The 18,185-nt window shown below is 42.0% G+C and overlaps 1 protein-coding gene across 1 annotated transcript in view; it reads right to left on the bottom strand.

Annotated features, from left to right (window-relative positions):
• crispld2 (cysteine-rich secretory protein LCCL domain containing 2) overlaps positions 1–18,185 on the bottom strand; it is a 46,720-nt gene that overhangs the window by 13,291 nt on the left and 15,244 nt on the right. The window contains exons 8-13 of the mRNA XM_041191316.1: positions 6,974–7,034; positions 5,767–5,833; positions 4,953–5,086; positions 3,250–3,293; positions 3,068–3,140; positions 434–509 (exon numbers count right to left, since the gene is read on the bottom strand). Coding sequence (XP_041047250.1) covers positions 434–509; positions 3,068–3,140; positions 3,250–3,293; positions 4,953–5,086; positions 5,767–5,833; positions 6,974–7,034 — 455 coding nt within the window. The remainder of the gene's footprint in view (positions 1–433; positions 510–3,067; positions 3,141–3,249; positions 3,294–4,952; positions 5,087–5,766; positions 5,834–6,973; positions 7,035–18,185) is intronic.

Below are 18,185 nucleotides of genomic sequence, written 5' to 3'. Positions count from 1 at the left end.
GGAAATCCAAAACAAAAACAGAATATGCTGGAAAACTCAGCAGGTCTGGCAGCATCTGTGGAGCGAGAAACAGAGTTAACGTTTTGAGTCCATATGACCCTTCTTCAGAGCTAAAGAGTAGAACTGTGATGAATTTTATGCTGTTTGAGAGGAGGTGGAGCAGGTAGAATGAGATAGAAGGTCAGGGATAGGTAACAGCTAAGGAGAGATTGACAAAGATGTCATGGACACACGACAAAGGGACTCGAAACGTTAATTTCACTCTCGCCACAGATGCTGCCAGACCTGCTGAGTTTTTCTAGCATTTTCTGTTTTTACCACAAAGGTGGGATCTTGGCTTCTACTCTTCATGATATTGCTTGATCCAAAAACTTACATTTTCTAGCAGAACCTAGATAATGTGTCACAACCACATAAAGTAAAATACACTTACGTCAGAATAAATTTTGTTGCCGATGACTCGTGACCAGAAGGGAAACTCCTCCAAACAGTTTGGTGGGCAGTTAATTCTAAGGATCAAATAAATGAGTCTACAACTTGGGAAGTGCACAATAAAACATTATTATGTAAGTTATTTATGGACTAATCAATACAAGCTTGTACAAGCAAACATTATGGGTGAGATAAAAAATTTTCAAATTAATTACAGATAAACAATCTCAAATCTAATTTTTACCAGGAGCTCAACTGGAGTAGAAATATGACATAAAAGAAACAACAGAAAGTGACAGGTGGAAAGAAGGTCGAGATAAAGTGCATTACATTAAGGACCTGTTTAACTTTATATTACAGTCAAACTTCAGATTTATACTTGTGGCTTAGCTCCCAGGATTGCAGTGTTCACGATAGCATGGTAAAGCCAAGTATAACACAGTGATTGATAATACTTCCACAATACCTTGCATTGATCTGGCACCCTTGGGGAGCTTGATAAATGGAAATACATAAGGAAAATGGATGCGTGACCTTTAAGGGAAAGATTAGTCAAGGTGAGCAAGATTTTGATATAATAGATAGGTTTTGGAAAGTTTTTTAAAGAGGGAGAAGTAGAGTAAGAAGGGATCCAAGGAAGGAGTTGCTAATAGTGGAATTGAGGCCACTGAAAGCACCATCACCAATCGTGGGATAAAGGGATGGAGGTGCACAGACAAAAAAAAGAATCAGATGATTGAAGAGTGTAGAAGGGGATTATTTTGCTGAAGGAGGTTGCAGAGCTATGTTAGGGTAAAGCCAGAGAGGGATTTGAAGAGGAAGATGAGAAGTTTTGATATATCAGTGGACAGGAAGTCAATTTTTGGTCAGCGAAAATAAGGGTGATGAATGAGTTAGACTGAATACAAGACAGGACAGGTACAGCCAGCTGCATATTGGACCAGGTGGAGCTAATCGGCTGTGAAAGGAGTAACCAAATGTCGATGTGACCAAAGCTCAGCAGTGTAAGGGCTGAGATAGATATAGAGGTGGAAAATGTTGGAAATGGTCCAACACGGTGATAGAAAGGATATGGGTTTTAATGCTTAGCTCCAAGTTAATAGAAGTGACTGGGGATAGAAGCAGTGGGAAGGGAGAATTTATGGTGGGAATTTTGATCTTCCCGCTGTTTGGTCAGATGAAGTTGTGACTTGTGACAGGTAATCTGATAGTATGAAGGATGTTATGATGTTGAAAGAGGTAGTATAGAAGTATATTAAGCATATTAGAGAAGGCTATCATCAGTATGCATATGGAAGCTGGTGCTTTAATTGCATGTAGATGATGAAGAGGAGGAAAGCAAGTATAGACCCTTGAGGGGCTGACATTTGGGTTGTAGAAATGGGGAGACAAGAGAAGCCATTGCTGGAGATGCACTGCCTGTGTTTGGGTCGACAGAAGTGGAAACACATGAAGAACAGTCTCACGGCGCTGAAGGTTGCAATGGAGGTAGGTGGTATTTTGAACCTTGAAGAGAAATACTATACACAGCAACAAAACAATAAAGGCATAAATAGATTCTGCAGGAAGTTGGGAACAGATAACATGTTCTCAGCAGCATACATACTGTGGCTGAGGCTGTGAAGTGAGTTATAGAGAAGGACTATTCATCCCCAACCCGAGCGTTTTGATTAGATTTAGCTCACTTTCATTGGCCTGGACTTTTCAGCACGCGTCCACTGGCCAGAAAGTCAGGGGCATCCCTGCCTTGGCCAGTCATGTAAGTCCTGACTGCATCTTACATTCATCAGGCAGTCAATTACCTGCAGCCGGGGCTTCTGCCCTTTTAAGAGATGAGGTCCCAAGCCCCAAGAGCTGCCAGCCAATCAGATGGCCAGCAGCCCTTCAGTCCGCGCAGTGCCACCAGGAACGGTGGCCACTGCTGAGACTGCAGCAGGCCTGGATCAACCACAATCCAGGAGGCCCTGGGCTGAAGGTAAGTTGGGTCAGACTCTCCAGGCCAATCAGGCGTCCCCGGTGAGGGGTGGTGGGGTCATTCATGAGAACAGGGATGGGTTCTTTCAGTGGAGGCAAACCTTGGCACTGGAGGAGGGGGTTGCCCTCCTTGGGCAACAGGGTGTCCAATCAGGAGGGTCCCTCTCCCAACCCCCATCCAGCCTGCAAGGAGGCTGCCTGGATATATCTGGCTGTCTCCCCATGTGGTGAAGTGCAATGGGAAGAAGTGAAAAAGAAAGATGTTTTCATTGAGTGAGAGATTATTACTGTGTGGTTGATTGATCATGCCATTATTAACACTGAACACTTCCAAATCCAAACAGAGAATTGATGAAATACAAACAACCCTCCTCATTATTCTCAATCCAAACTTCAGAACACCACTATTGCATTGGAATTGCAGAATACTTTCATTATCCTTAAGGCCTGGCTGAACATATTACAAAGCACATTTGTAATATGTTGATTTGGAAATAAATTTAAATCTCAGTTATAAAATCTCAGGTACATCTTAACAAAGCACTCATCACATAATCTGTTAGTTTTAATGATGCTTTACATGACATTTCTTCATAACAATCTACAATGTTAACCTGAGTTTTTGGAGAAAAATAACTGATGGACATTGTAATCATCTTACCTGGGACAATGGGTGGCTGGCTTTCTGAATGGGCACAGTTGAGCCACTGTAGCATAACAGTCAACTGTCTGGGCTAATAAAACAAAATTATACTCAGTACAATAGCACCACTTAAAGTGAAGGTTATACACCATAAACAAAAATTTCTTGAAACATATGAAAATTTGAAGAAATAAACTTACTGGTCACTTTGGACACACTAAATCCATTTGCTGACTTGAACTTGCTGTAAATGAATATCATATGAATTAAACTAAAGATCAGTGATGGATTTTGAATGACAATCATCACCACCTAACATCAAGCTTTCTACCACTCAATTAATCAGATATCGCGCACCAGACTGGAACACAGCTGAAAATGAAACACTGCTGAATCCAATTTTGACTAGATGAGTAAGTTGTAACCCCCAGGAGGATAAAGTGCAAGAATAGTTTGTTCCAAATTGAATGTGCTCTTATGAGTTTCTGGTAATAATTGCTCAGATTTTTGTTCTGGTATTTCATCAGTGATGTAAGTTCCAATAGATAAAGTTTTACCATCTTAGGATTTTAGGCTATCTCTAATTTCAAAATAGCAATTAGCAGAACATTTATTCTTTTCACTATTTTTAACTTTATAAGAAACTAATTTGGTTAACACTCCCAACATTTTGGGGAGCAGCATCCAGAGCTTCTGTTAAAGCCAGTAAGACCTAATCCTGATCAACCGGAATCCCAGAGGTGTACAATGCAAACTAAATATACCACATAAATCCATAGCCATGGCATCAAATTGAAGGAGCAAGTGAGCACAAATAGATAGCATAACAGCTAAGTCACAATATACAGTGCCTGAGAGGCAGTTTCAATCAAAGCATTCAAAAGGGAATTAGGTTGTTATCTGAAAAGGTTACAGGGCGAAGTTGGGGGAATGGCACTAGGTGAATTGCTCATTCACAGAGCCGGTGCAGACACAATGGGCTGAATGGCCTCATTCTGCACTAAGACAATTGTAAATTCTGTGAATACTGACACCTGCACTTCTGTTATTTTGTCTTCTTTGCCAATGAAATGTTATTGCCAAGAAAATCACAGTTGGCTAACACCAATCAGATTAATTGTACATACATATGCGCTACCTTCATATCCCTAACGTTGAGAGTGTGCTTGTGTGTAAGAGTGAATAAGTGAGAGAGACGGCTGGTAAACCTGTAACAAAAGGGTCACTAAAAAGAAGCAGTTGGCATCACTGAATTATTGATATTTATCAGCTTTATTTGTCTTTATAATTAGTGGTTAATCTACTCAGTGGCCACATGCCTAGACATGCTCTACATAATTACTTGAAATTTCCATGGAGGTCTCCAGCATGAGATCGGCACAAGCCCACTCAAAAATCAGTGTAAGTGGCTAAAAACAGCCATCTATCCAATTTTGAGAATTTTGTCAATCTCCTGATAACTTTATGGCAAGAGATTGTGAGTTCCTCCACTTAGTGCCATATTGCACCACAGTTTTTGTTCATTTCTCATATTGGCGGAAATTAGATCAAAGTGCAACTATTTTTAATGTTCCAGACTAGACTGCATACATTGACATCCAATAAATTAATACACTGTGAAAACGCAATTACAAAGCATTACCTAAAAATCACAAGACAAAAACAGGTCGTTCAGTCCAACCATTCTTTGTTGGTTTTATCCTCCACACATGCAGTGATCCTAATCCATTTTATTTTAGAATTTTGATTTTAGTCTTCATTTATAAACGTTTTGGGAAAATTAAAAAGCCCAGTTAACCTCAGTTGTTTTATGCATAGCCATTAAGAATTTACTGCAGCTTCAAACTAGGGAAAGTATCTCCTTTGGCTTGAATACTTTTACCCATATACTGGAGGCTCTCACCTCAGAGATTGAACACCATTTCGAGAAGATTTGACGAAAAATGGGATTTTTCCTTTCCGAGTGATATCCACGAACCCACCTTCTTCGTTACTGATGATCCCTTGGTGAACCGCAGCCCGACAAATACTGGATTGCTATAAACAGGCAAGAGAAATGTATTGTCCACCTGCTGCACTACCAGACAAAGCACCAGAAAATGACAGGCCCCTAAAAATCCATGATGGTTCCAATAAGCGCTGCTGGGAGCCTGATGGAATGCCACAAACTCAGCCAGGACTCCCAACCTTAAGTTGGAGGTTCCAGAATGGCCTAATCGGAATGCAGCCACTACCTGTCCTTAAATGGTCCTCAGTGAAGATGAGAACGCCAAACAATAGGTATTCCCACACCATGACCTGACCCCCTCAGAAGTGGGGTCTACCTGGAGTTCCAGGCCTGAGTTGTGCATGATTCAACTTTTCAAAAATATATTCGAAAGTAGTCCCCTTACAAAGAAGGATGCGGGGGTGGGGTGGCAGCCAATATATTTGTTTCCTGGGAGCTCCTAGGGTGAGGAGATTTACCTCCCCCCACCAACCCCTCAAAAAAGCTGGCTCCATATGCCACCTCCACTGAACGTGGAGCATGGGGACTGTACACCAAATATACCCCATTTCCCCCCATCACCAAAGGCCTGGATCTCCTGGCCCTACCTATAACCCTTGGCGAGGCCAGCAGGCAGGGAGGGGTAGGCACATTCCAGGAACCTTTGTGGATCATTAAGGTAATGGTGTTTAACACATCAAAATAAGCTGAGAGGCATTCAAGCCCTTACCATTTCATAATAGAGCGTTCCAATTACTTTAGCCTTTGAAGATTTGCAATTTCGTGGGCACTCATACCTAATCAACAAAAACTCTATTAGCCAATATTTCTGCATTTACTGCATAACACCTGAATATCAACAGATCACAGAGCATTTTGAAAATAAACTTAAACACCTGAATTGATCAAAAGAAATGTTTAAAATATTTATCTACAATAAGTGCTCTCATTGCCTATTTAAAAGCACAGTTTTTCTGGCCTTTGCTACTGTATCAAAACTTCTATTGATGGGCTATTGCCATAATAGATCAAATGTCATGCTTTGGCATTTAGCTCTGCAGTAACTGTCAATGGCAACATCAAATACTCTATAGCCAATTTTATTTTAAAGGGCTTAGTATCAGTGTAACAAAAGTAGAATTGTCACAACATTGTGGGAAAACACCAGATTGATTGAACACATGTTACAAAACCATAATAAACTTGAAAGATTCTGATGTGTTCCATCCCTTTCCAAGCTGTCTGTTTGTGTATCTTTTACTAAAACAACTTCATTTTCCTCATACCACAAGTGCCAATATAGCTGCCAGCTTGGTGTCACATGACAAGAAGGGATTTTTTTTTTTAATTCTTATACCAAACCAGGGGATTAATAAGAAATTAATGCATCACGGCAGACTTGACATTACTAATTATATAATTGTGTCTTGTAGTCACATTACTCATTGGGCAATGGTCCTGCAAAGCACAATTCTCTTTACAGCAGGATCTCCATGTAAACCCCTTACATTATTGCTATATCCTATAACAACATGGTCTAGCTCTGATTAGATGAAAATTCAGTCAAATGAAATCAATCTAAAGCAAGTTCCCTTAGCATCTTATCAAGCTGTTCCAAAAAGTGTGCAACATATGGGATGAACCAAAACCTGTGCGCTACCAAGATGTAACAGAGGTTACTCAATTTCAAGTATTTGCTGCCTAGTTGATTGTCTTTCCAGGATTTCCATTCTTTATGAAAGGCCATCTGCTCCTGTCCTTGTAGAATACAGACTTGCTGAATTTAGATTTCTAACATTTTATATATGTACCCAAAGTACATATGTAGTACTTCAGTCAAGAACTATATTCTTGTTACTTATGCTTATATTGTGTCATACACAGGAAATACAAGAATAATACAGAAATAATACAGATGCAGGAATCAACAACAATACCTGTTGCACGTTGTCCCTTTGCATTTATCTCTCATTTTAGTTTCACACTTGATGACTTGAGCTGAAAAGTAGGAAGGCAGTGAAAATTTATATAACGAGCCAAGAGCGTAGCAGTTTAAATCAAACAGCAAAGGAAACAGTGAGCATATGAAAGTTGAGGTGCGATGGTGAATTTGTATAAAATTTTAGTCAAACCATCTGTGTTTTTGGCTCAATAGTAAGTACACTAGAGTGCTGCCTGCTGTGAGAAAATACAAATAGAAAGAAAGATTAGTAAAATCGCGGCAGCTTTCATTAGAAGAGATTAAAGTTAATTTTATAAAGGTGTTTGAAATTACAAAAGGATGAGGAAGGGTATATAAAAATGGACCGTTGCTTTTATTACAAGGTCTAGATTAAGGGGACATAGATAAAAGATGAAATCACAGAATGGTTACAGCATAGAAGCAGACAATTCGGCCCATCATGTCTGTTCTGCCTCTCCAAAGGAGCAATTTACCTAGTGCCACTTCCCAGCCTTCTCCCCGTAACCCTGCACATTTTTTCCTTTTCAGATTATAATACAATTCTTAAACATCTTGATTGAACCTGCCTCCACCACACTCACAGCCGGTGCATTCCAAATCCTAACCTCTAGCTGCGTGAAAGTTTCTCCCCACCTTACCATTGTTTCTTTTGCCAACTACCTTAAATCTGTGCCCTCTGGTTCTTGATCCTTCCACCCATGAGAACAGTTTCTCCCTATCTATTCTGTCCAGACTCCTTGTGATTTTGAACATCTCTATCAAATCTCCTCTCAACTTTCTCTTCTCCAAGGAGAACAGTTCCAACTTATCCAATCTATCCATGTAACTGAACTGACCTGAAGTGTAAGAGATTTAGGACAGAGAGCATGAGAAAATCTTTCTCCACAAATAATAATGAGGTTGTGGAATTAACCACCAAAGTTAGTAATGGAAGCAGGGATCATGCCGATGTTAAAGAATAAATTAGATAAGTGATTGATTAGAAATAAACAGGTATGTGAACACAGAGAGCACATGAATTTTGGGTCTACTGCTCATGTGGAAGATAAACACTAATACATGCCAAGGTCAATCATGCAGATAAGATCATGTGACTTATTTTAGGGATAATTTGGAACAAAATCAGTTCTATAAAATGCAGCGGCCCGCCAGGTGAAATTAGACCTGTCCTTCTGTGAGCGCTGTCTGATTGATTCAGTAGATCTGAAAAGAGATGGTTTATAGAGACAACTTGGGCAATTTTAAACTGCACTACATAGGTGACAATCAACTGGAGCAAACTGCCCACCCATTGTTGCATCCAATGGCATGAAATCAACAGAATAAAAATTGGGCAGCTTTTACTAATGGACAGACAATGAGAGGCAGTTAGCTTGTGCTACTTCCAACCTGTTACTGCCCCGCTCACATTGATAAATGGTACAGCAGAGACCCAAAAATCACCCACATCATCAGGGTATTGATTGCTGAACATCACCGTTCTCACAACTTACAAAGCTGCTGGCAGAGGTGTTAACATGTGGAAAAGACTGAAGGATATAATTGTGGTGCATTTTGTGCACAGCCAAAGGAGTAGGCAACTTGCAAACAAAAAGCCTCTCTCAAGGTATTCCATCTGTTCTGGCTGCAGACAGTAGGAGTGTGAAGGGAACACTGTCTTTCATTACATTAACCAAATTATACATTTTGTTTCATGCAACTAATTGATCCTTACATAAATGACTATATTTGACTAAAATAAGACATTCATTCCATAGCATTCATTTTCACAAAGCTTCTTTTGATCTGCCAACAAATCTGCAGTGTGGATTCTAAAGTATATTTTTACTGTATGTTATATTGTATTAATCCACACAAAAAATTCCACATAATCCCACTTTTTATAGAGTAAATAAAATATATTTAGATTGAAAACATTTTTTAAGAACAGTTGGTTGCTTATGAATAAACAGGCTAGAAAATATAATTAAATATATGTATGCAACAGTTATTAAAAGAATGCTAACCCATATGCTAATCTTAAAAAAAGCTATATCCAGTTTAATGTCAGGAAAATAAGTAAAGCCTAGTCAAGTGTCTCCATTATTTGTTCCAGGTCTTGCTCTGTTCTGTGCTGTGCAGGCTTTTTTTTTCCGGGTTCATTTGCAGTGTTCTATAGTTGGACCACCATCTCCCAACACACAGGGTAGCTGTAGTCAGGGAAGGGGAAGTAAGTGTTGGGCTGAAGAGTCCAGATCAGACACATTCTTAGTCTGAGCAGTCTGGGGACACATCAAATCAGCACATTCAAAACCAAGTGCCTGATCTTCAACATTAGGCAGAGTAGGAGAATCTATTCCATCCAGCAATGCCAATGGATTCCAGCCAGTCTAATAGTCCCTGCAGGACTTCCTGGTTCTGCTTGAAAGCATTGCATTATTTGAATTATACGACAAATTGAACCTAAACTGACCTGTCCCTAGGCGAGGGGTTCCCAAACTGTGGGTCGCAACTCCCAATGGGGTCAAAGAGATAACGTTTGGGGTCACAAGCTCCCCCTCATCTGAGACTGTGGATAAGAGACTCTGGCAGGACGGCCCTGGAATCACCGGCTGCTTGCTGCCAAACAACAAGGAGTGGATGGTGAACCCAAAGCGCTCGTTAACCTCAGAAAACATACCTTTAGTGGCAAGTGCCAAATGGGCCAAGGATTTTTTTGCACCAACTTGATGCAGGCAGAAAAGAGAGGTAAGTGTAACTCGGTGACTGACTGTGAGTGGGAAAAAAATAAGAGGTTGTGTGGCTGAGCCAGGAAGATGAGCGACAGATTCAAACTTTACTGTGTTTCTGGTCCTATTGTACAGGCCCCTGACAATGCTGCTTCGCAGGCACGGCAACTAGGCCTAAGGGAGGTGGAGGTAGGGCAGATTACTGTGTGTTGGGGGTGGAGAGAGGCTGATTACAGCATGTGGGGGGTAAAGGGGCTGATTACTGTGTGTGTGGCAGACAGACAGGCTGAATGCTTTTTGTGGGAGGAGGGGGGAGGGGCTGATTATTTTGTGTGCAGGGGGAGAGGAGAGGTGCTGATTACTGTGCATGTATGGGAGGGGAGAGGGGCTGATTACTCTGTGTGTATGTATGGGGAGGGGAGAGGGGTTGATTACTGTGTGTGTGTGTGTGTATGGGGAGGGGAGAGGAGCTGATTACTGTGTGTGTATATGGGGAGGGGAGAGGGCTTGATTACTGTGTGTATATAGAGAGGGGAGAGGAGCTGATTACTGTGGGCGTGTGGGGAGGGGAGAGAAGCTGAATAGTGTGTGTGTGTATGGGGAGGGGAGAGGAGCTGATTACTGTGTGTGTATGGGGAGGGGAGAGGAGCTGATTACTGTGTGTGTATGGGGAGGGGAGAGGAGCTGATTACTGTGTGTGTATGGGGAGGGGAGAGGAGCTGATTACTGTGTGTGTATGGGGAGGGGAGAGGGGCTGATTACTGTGTGTATGGGGAGGGTAGAGGGCCTGATTACTGTGTGTGTATGGGGAGGGGAGAGGGGCTGATTACTGTGTATGTATGGAGAGGGTAGAGGGCCTGATTACTGTGTGTGTATGGGGAGGGGAGAGGGGCTGATTACTGTGTGTTTATGGGGAGGGGAGAGGAGCTGATTACCATGTGTGGGGAGGGTACTGGGTGATAGATGGGCTTAACTGTACCTTCTGTCACTGGGGAATGTGGAGAGCTTGGCTGAAACCTACATGAGTACATAACATATTAACATTTTTACAAAGTACTTTAAAAATAGAGATTTTTATATTTATCCAATGTATTATTTATAGGTTGATTCATAACATGCAAACTTTGATAATTACATACGGAGTGTTACTTTGCTGCTTGGTTGCTGTTTCATTTTTGTTGCTGTCAGGGGTCACTTTAATTTTCAAGTGTTAAAATGGGGTCACATTGGAAAATAGATTGGAGGAAGCATGGCCCCTAAGGCCCCAGTAAGGGCACCTCATGAGTACATGATGAAGCCAAAATGATTGGGGGTAGCATTAACAGTCAGGAAGTAGTTACTATCTCAGTTTTTGCATGTAGGATTTGTTTATTTAGTGAATACTTTAAGAGTTATTGAGCTTTTGTTCTTCAGTGTTTCACAATCTGCCCTAGTCTTTCGCAGCTGGAAGAACAGGCAATCAGTACACAAACTCCTTCAAAAATTCCAAAACCACAGTCTGCCCTGAGCATCAGCCAACACCAAGATTCCAGCTATAAGCAATGGAACCGGATAGCCATCTTCCTCCCATGAAAGTTGGATGGTGTATGTTGCTGAGAACTAAAAAAAGATTCTTCACACAAATACTAGCCATTTCCTGGACTCAAACCTTAAAGGTACAGTCAAGCATTGTGCTAATGGGCTAAAAGGTCATTACATTCCAACAGCTGGCAACATGCTGCAAGGACACTGAAAACCATATCCGATAACAGGGATCACAACCATATTGAGCGCATGTTGATAACACTGCAGTTGTTTGTAGAAGTGGGGGAGGAGCATAACAGAGAAGTCAGATGAATCTGTTAACAAGCACCTGTCTAGATTTAGCAGAGGTTCACTAAATATAGGGGCACTTATGAGAAAGGGAGATCCACTGGCAAAACTTGCCCAGGCCCTTGAAAGCGACCTCTTCAGGTAGCACAAGACATTGAAGAGCAAGACAAAGTCCAAAGGTCTGGTTTCTGGTAGCAAAATCCCTTCCAGACCAAGCTACATGTCAGAGTGTAAGAGATACAACAATCAGTTAGCCCCTCAGAAGAAATAGAGAGAGCGATTGAGGAGTTAAGAGGAAAGGCTGGGCTGGAGCTCAATGTTCTACTTTGTGGGAAGAGCTTATTAAAGAAATGTGAGAACAAGAGGAATTAGAAACTTAAATTGAGGAATAGAGGAGGTGCTGATAGAAAATAAAGAGCTTAAGCAGAGGCTAGAGCAACAAAAAGTGGAAGTAACAGAGCTCAGAGGCACCTTTAGGTAGAATATGGGACCAGGTAGCTAGGTAGTAGTTGCAGTTCAGAAGAGTGAACAAGAAAGAGACTGGGACTCTTGACTGGTGCTAGAATCAACAAATGGGCACAGCACAGCCGCTCATCATGTCCCTGTCAGCTCTCTGCAAGAACAACTCAGCTAGCCCCACTTCCCCGCCTTTTACCCGCAGCCCTGCAAATGTGTTGTGGCCTAACCAGCGTTTTATACAGTTGCAGCATAACCTCCTTGCTCTTGTATTCTACACCTTGGCTAATAAAGGCAAATATCCCATATGCCTTCTTAACCACCTTATCTACCTGCCCTGCTACCTTCAGGGATCTGTGGATATGCACACCAAGGTCCTTCTGATCTTCAGTACTTTCCAGGGTCCTACCATTCTTAGTGTAATCCCTTGTCTTGTTAGCCCTCCCCAAGTGCATTAATTACCTCACACTTTTCCAGGTTGAATTCCATTTGCCACTGCTCTGCCCACCTGACCAGTCCATTGATATCCTCCTGAAGTTTACAGCTATCCTCCATACTATTTACCTACTAATCATCCTACGTCATCCACAAACTTCTTGATCATACCCCCTATATTTAAGTTCAAATCATTTAATTACACCACAAACAGAAAGTGTCCCAGCACCGAGCCCTGGAGAAACAGACTTCCAGTCACAGAAACGTCCCTCTACCATCACCCTCTGCTTCTTGCCTCTCAGCCAATTTTGGATCCAACGTGCCACTTTGCCTTGGATCCCATGAGCTCTTACTTTCTTGACCAGTCTGCCAAGAGGGACCTTATCAAAAACCTTGCTAAAGTCCATGTAGACCACATCAAATGCATAATCCTCACCAACACTCCTGGTTACCTCCTCAAAAAATTCGATCAAATTTGTCAAACACAACCTTCCTTTAACAAATCCATGCTGACTATCCCTGATTAATCCATGTCTCTCCAAGTGCAGATATATTCTGTCCCTCAGAATTCTTTCTCCAAACTTCCCCACCACTGAGGTTAGACTGACTGGCCTGTAACTTCCTGGTCTAACCCTTCCTTCCTTTTTCAATAATGGGACAATGTTAGCAGCCCTCCAGTCCTCTGGCACCTCACCTGTGGCCAGAGAGGATTTGAAAATTACTGCTGGAGACCCTGATATCTCTTTCCTTGCCTCCCTCAACAGCCTGGGATACATCTCATCCAAGCCTGCAGATTTATCTACTTTTAAGGCCGCTAAACTCACAAGTACCTCGTCTCTCTCTCTATGTTAATTTCCTGTAATATTTCACAATCCTCCAACCTGATGTATATACCTGCGTCACCCTTTTCCATTGTGAAGACCAATGCAAAGTATTCATTGAGGACTGTACCCACATCTTCCGGGTCCACATACAGATTACCTCTATGGTTCCTAATTGGCCCGATTCTTTCCCTAGTTATTCTCTTGCTCTTTACATATTTTTTAAAAGCCCTTTGGGTTTTCCTTTATTCTACCCACCAATGCTTTCTCATGCACTCTCTTAGCTTTCCTAATTTCCTTTTTAAGATCCCCCCTGCACTTTTTATACTCCTCTAGGGACTCTGCCATATTAAGCCTTCGGTATCTGCCATAAGCTTCTCTTTTTTCCTTAATCCTAACTTTTATGTCCCTTGACATGCAGGGTTCTCCGGATCTGGTCCCCCCCCACCCCCACCCTCCCCTTTGCCTTTACGGGAACATGTTTGCCCTGTACTCTCTCTATTTCCTCCCTGAATGCCTCCCACTGCTCAGACACTGTTTAATCTGCAAGTAGCTGCTCCCAGTCCACTTGGGCCAAATCATATCTCATCTTAGTAAAATCAGCCTTTCCCCAGTTTAGAACTTTTACTCCCGGCCCAACCTTATCCTTTTCCATAATTATTCTAAATCTAACTGAGTTATGGTCACTATCTCCAAAATCCTCCCCCTACTGATACGCCTTCCACCTGCCCAGGCTCATTTCCGAATATTAGGTCCAGAACTGCCCCCTCCCTTGTTGGGCTTTCTATGTACTGGCTAAAAGTGTTCTCCTGGATGCAATTTAAGAATTTTGTTCCCTCCCTACCTTGCACACTAATATTATCCCAGTTAATATTTGGGTAGTTAAAATGCCCGACTATTATTGCCTTATTATTCTTACGCTTTGCTGAAATTTGATTACATATTTGATCATCTGTCTCCCCCTGACTGTTTGGAGGCCTATAGTACACAGCCAACAGCATGCTTGCCCCTTTTGTGTTTATTACTTCTACCCATATCGCCTCATTTGATGATCCTTCCAAGATATCATCCCTCTTCACTGCTACAATTGATTCCTTGATTAATATTGCAATTTCCCCCCTCCTCTACTACACCCCCTCCCTCTCTTTCTCATCTGAATACTCTATATCCAGGAATCCTGCCCTTCTTTTAGCCAAATCTCGATTATAGCTATGATATCATACTCCCATGTGCCTATCTGGGCCCTCAGCTCATCTGTCTTATTCCTAAAGCTCCTTGCATTAAAATATAGTCTGTTTAGCCTTGCTAAACTCACTTCTTTCATATCTAGCCTATGTTTCCTCTGCCTTCCAGACTCACTTACTAGCGTTACTAATTCCATCTCAGCTTCTCTCCCCTCTGAACTACTTTTCGGTATCTCATCCCTCACCAATTTAGTTTAAATCCGCCCCAGCAGCATTAGCAAACCTCTCCACGAGGATGTTGATCCTGTTCCTGTTTAGATGTAACCTGTCCAACTTGTACAGGTCCCACCTCCCCCAGAAATGGTCCCAATGCCCCAGGAATCTAAAACCATCCCTCCTGCACCATCTCTCCAGCCACGCATTCATCTTTTTGTTCCTATACTCGCTACTGTGTGTCACTGGGAGTAATCCAGAGATTACTACCTTTGAAGTTCTGATTTTCAATTTCCTACCTAACTCCCTAAAGTCTGCTAGCAGGACCTCATTTCTTTTTCTTCCTATGTCATTGGTCCCAACACAGACCACGACCTCTGGCTGTTCATCCTTCCCCTTCAGAATATCCTGCAGCCGTTCCATGACGCCCTTGACCCTGGCACCCAAGAGGCACCATACCATCCTGGAGTTACGTCTACATCCGCAGAAGCACCTGACTGCTCCCCTCGCTAACGAATTCCATGCTACTATTGCCTTTCCACACTTCTTCCTCGCCCCCCAGCCGCACCGAGCAGCTGGACCACCCAAAGTGCCGTGCCCTTGGCTCTAGTTGGCCTCCACATAGGAACCATCACTCTCACCATTTTCCAAGGCCGAAAATGGTTTGCGAGTGAAATGCACTCAGGGGAGTCCCTCACTACCTGCCTGGTCCCATTCTTCTGTCTGACGGTCACCCATGCCATCTCTGCTTGCACTTTCTTAAGCTTCGGGGTGACCGCATCCTGAAACGTGCTATCCACGAACGTTTCAGCCTCATGAATGCACTGTAATGCCCCCAGCTGCCGCTCAAGCTCCGAAACTTGGCACTCGATTTGCTCCAGTTGGGGGCACCTCCTGCATACATGGTCATCCAGAATGCCAAGAGCATCTAGGATTTCCCACATAGCGCAGGATGTGCAAATCACGGGACTGAGATCCCCAGGCTTATCTTAACTAAACAGAACACTTATTTTATTTTACCCTTACTCCTAGTTGAATATAGACTAAGGCTAGATCCTCTAGATGGACCAGATCCTCTATGTGCTGTTGACTGCCTGTCCCAGGGACCTTCTCTGGCACTCTCCTCTAGGTGCTGCTGACTGCCAGTCCCAGGGTCCTCCTCTTGCACTCTCCTCTAGGTGCTGCTGACTGCCTGTCCCAGGGACCTCCTCTCACACTCTCCTCTAGGTGCTGCTGTCTGCCTGTGCCAGGGTCCTCCTCTCAGACTCATACGTTTCGAGTCATACGGATTCAAAACATTAGCTCTGTTTCTTTATCCAAAGATGCTGTCAGACCTGCTGAGTTTTTCCAGCATTTCCTGTTTTTATTTGAAATTAAATTGTTTGCCAATTTTATTAACGTCACAAGAAACATTTACCACTGTTAAATGCGCAAGAAATAAAAGAGTAAAGGGAGTTTGGAGGATCACACAGTTACAGGAATATGTCCTTTTTAGCTCTGAGGGGTCTGAGGTATAATTTTTTATTTCTAATTTGGTAATGATTCTTTAAATTACTTGATATCTACCCAATTCTGCAGCTGCTGTGACGAAGCTGGGTCTATCCATTCTTTTCACCATCTGTACTGTAGAGAAGTTAAATCCCTTACTTCCATAAGCAGTGTTGGTTTAAAAAAAGACTCCTAATGTCAGATCAGCTCTACCCAAAGATTCACTAAGCAACCACTTTTGCTAATTCGCAATGTTGAGTGTAAAGGTATAATGCTTTATTAAATTTTAAGTTTCAGGACTTAATCTGAGTCAGTATTTAACAATTTCACTCCCCAAATGACAGAAGGATGTAAGAAAGTTAACAAAGACATCACATGTCATGCAAATTAAACCATTCAAGGTCTCTCCAGAAAAGCCATAATAGATTGTTCTTTATTACAGGTGATCATGGTTCCCAGGACTGCACTCAAGGTGGTGGCAGAGGGCCACTTACAGGATGGTAGAAATACAGAACAGCCTTTGCCAGAATAGGTGTTGGTGCAAGAAACAGGTCCAGTAGTGTTAACATGCATGACTGATAACTAAAGAACAGGTAACACAGATAGCCATCAAACAACATTTTGAAGAATGACCAAAAATAAGGAAGAGTTGAAACAGTGAGTTTGGGGAATGGTTACCTAAATAGTAAATATAAGCAGTGAACGTGACAGATGATGAACTGGTGTACCCGGATAGCATTGCAAGTGGCCGAAAGAATGGACTTGAAGTTATGACATGGAGCTTCGACATTGTTCCAGTGTTGTTCATTTTCACTGCTGCAACTATGCCAAAAGGCTTGTGCACTCAAAACCATGAGCAACTGTATCTGCAAATGATTAAACTTACACAGCATCTCCCTAATCAGCGTAACCTGAATTGGGGTTACAGAAGAAAAATAAAGAGGGATTTAGGAGAATGTATAGGACTAGGAGCAAGTACTGCAGATAGGCATCAAATCATTGTCCGAACATGACAAGGTGATGAAAGAGTAAACAAAGGGAATAACTAAAGCAGAGAAAAAGGCAAATCACAAAAGCAGACGAGATGGAGGATATTCAGGATAAAATCAATTAAAAGATTACACTCACTTTTGTTCAGTTTAAAGACTAGAATATATCAAAAGCCATAATACACAGCTTGATTAGAATGTCGCTCTTCAATCAGATCCAGAAAAGGTTTTAAATGGCATAGAGGAAAATTGGATCCTTTTTATAACAAATAAATATAATCAGACCTAAACTGATGTAAAACAAGATGGTAGGGAGCCCTTTATTATGACTGGAAAGCTTGTAGCCAAATCATTGATGTGGTTGGATCAAGACAAACAGTGTGGCTATCGAAGGCTGACTCGAATGATAAATGTTTAAAGTGGAGAATTCCTGGGCAGTCAATGCTCGGAATATGAATCATCCAATACCACTGCTAAGAGGGAAATGGGGAGTCCGAAAACATGAAAGATAGAGTGGGCTGTCCTAATTCTGATGTGCATCAGCACATTGCCAGCATGTGGTTTTACTATGGATAAAGGACTCTCCCATCTGTACTGCCCAAGTTAAGAGATGGGGCCCAAATCAAATAAATATGGGATATTCAGAAGGGGGAAAGTATCACCATTGCTCCTATACGCCTTCGGTATGGGACTGCCAATTGCCTCATTCACAAACTAATGTTTTATGCACTGACTGAAGTGTCAAAAATTGGGAATAAAATATTGGTACTTGTCTAGGCCCATAATGTGACTGAAGATCGGGAGAACATGACTCTCCAAACAAAGGCATTTAGGGTAATGGTTAGATTCAGATACCCAATAACCCCACTATCACTGAGACTTAAATCTATCCAGGGTGAAATAGCATCTCCCTGAAGCATTTAGTGAATGCTAACATAGAGCAAGATATCTCCCATCTTAAAGATCTTATATGCTGAAAGGTGGTATATAAATAGCATCCTTTTGATCAGAATCATGTCTTGGAGGTTCACCTTGGGAGTTATGATAAAAATCTTAACTATCTTCATTTGTATGGTTAAA

The sequence above is a fragment of the Carcharodon carcharias genome, chromosome 7, assembly GCF_017639515.1.
Source record: "Carcharodon carcharias isolate sCarCar2 chromosome 7, sCarCar2.pri, whole genome shotgun sequence".
In the NCBI taxonomy this organism is placed as follows: domain Eukaryota; kingdom Metazoa; phylum Chordata; class Chondrichthyes; order Lamniformes; family Lamnidae; genus Carcharodon; species Carcharodon carcharias.
This window is presented reverse-complemented; position numbering and strand designations above follow the sequence as displayed.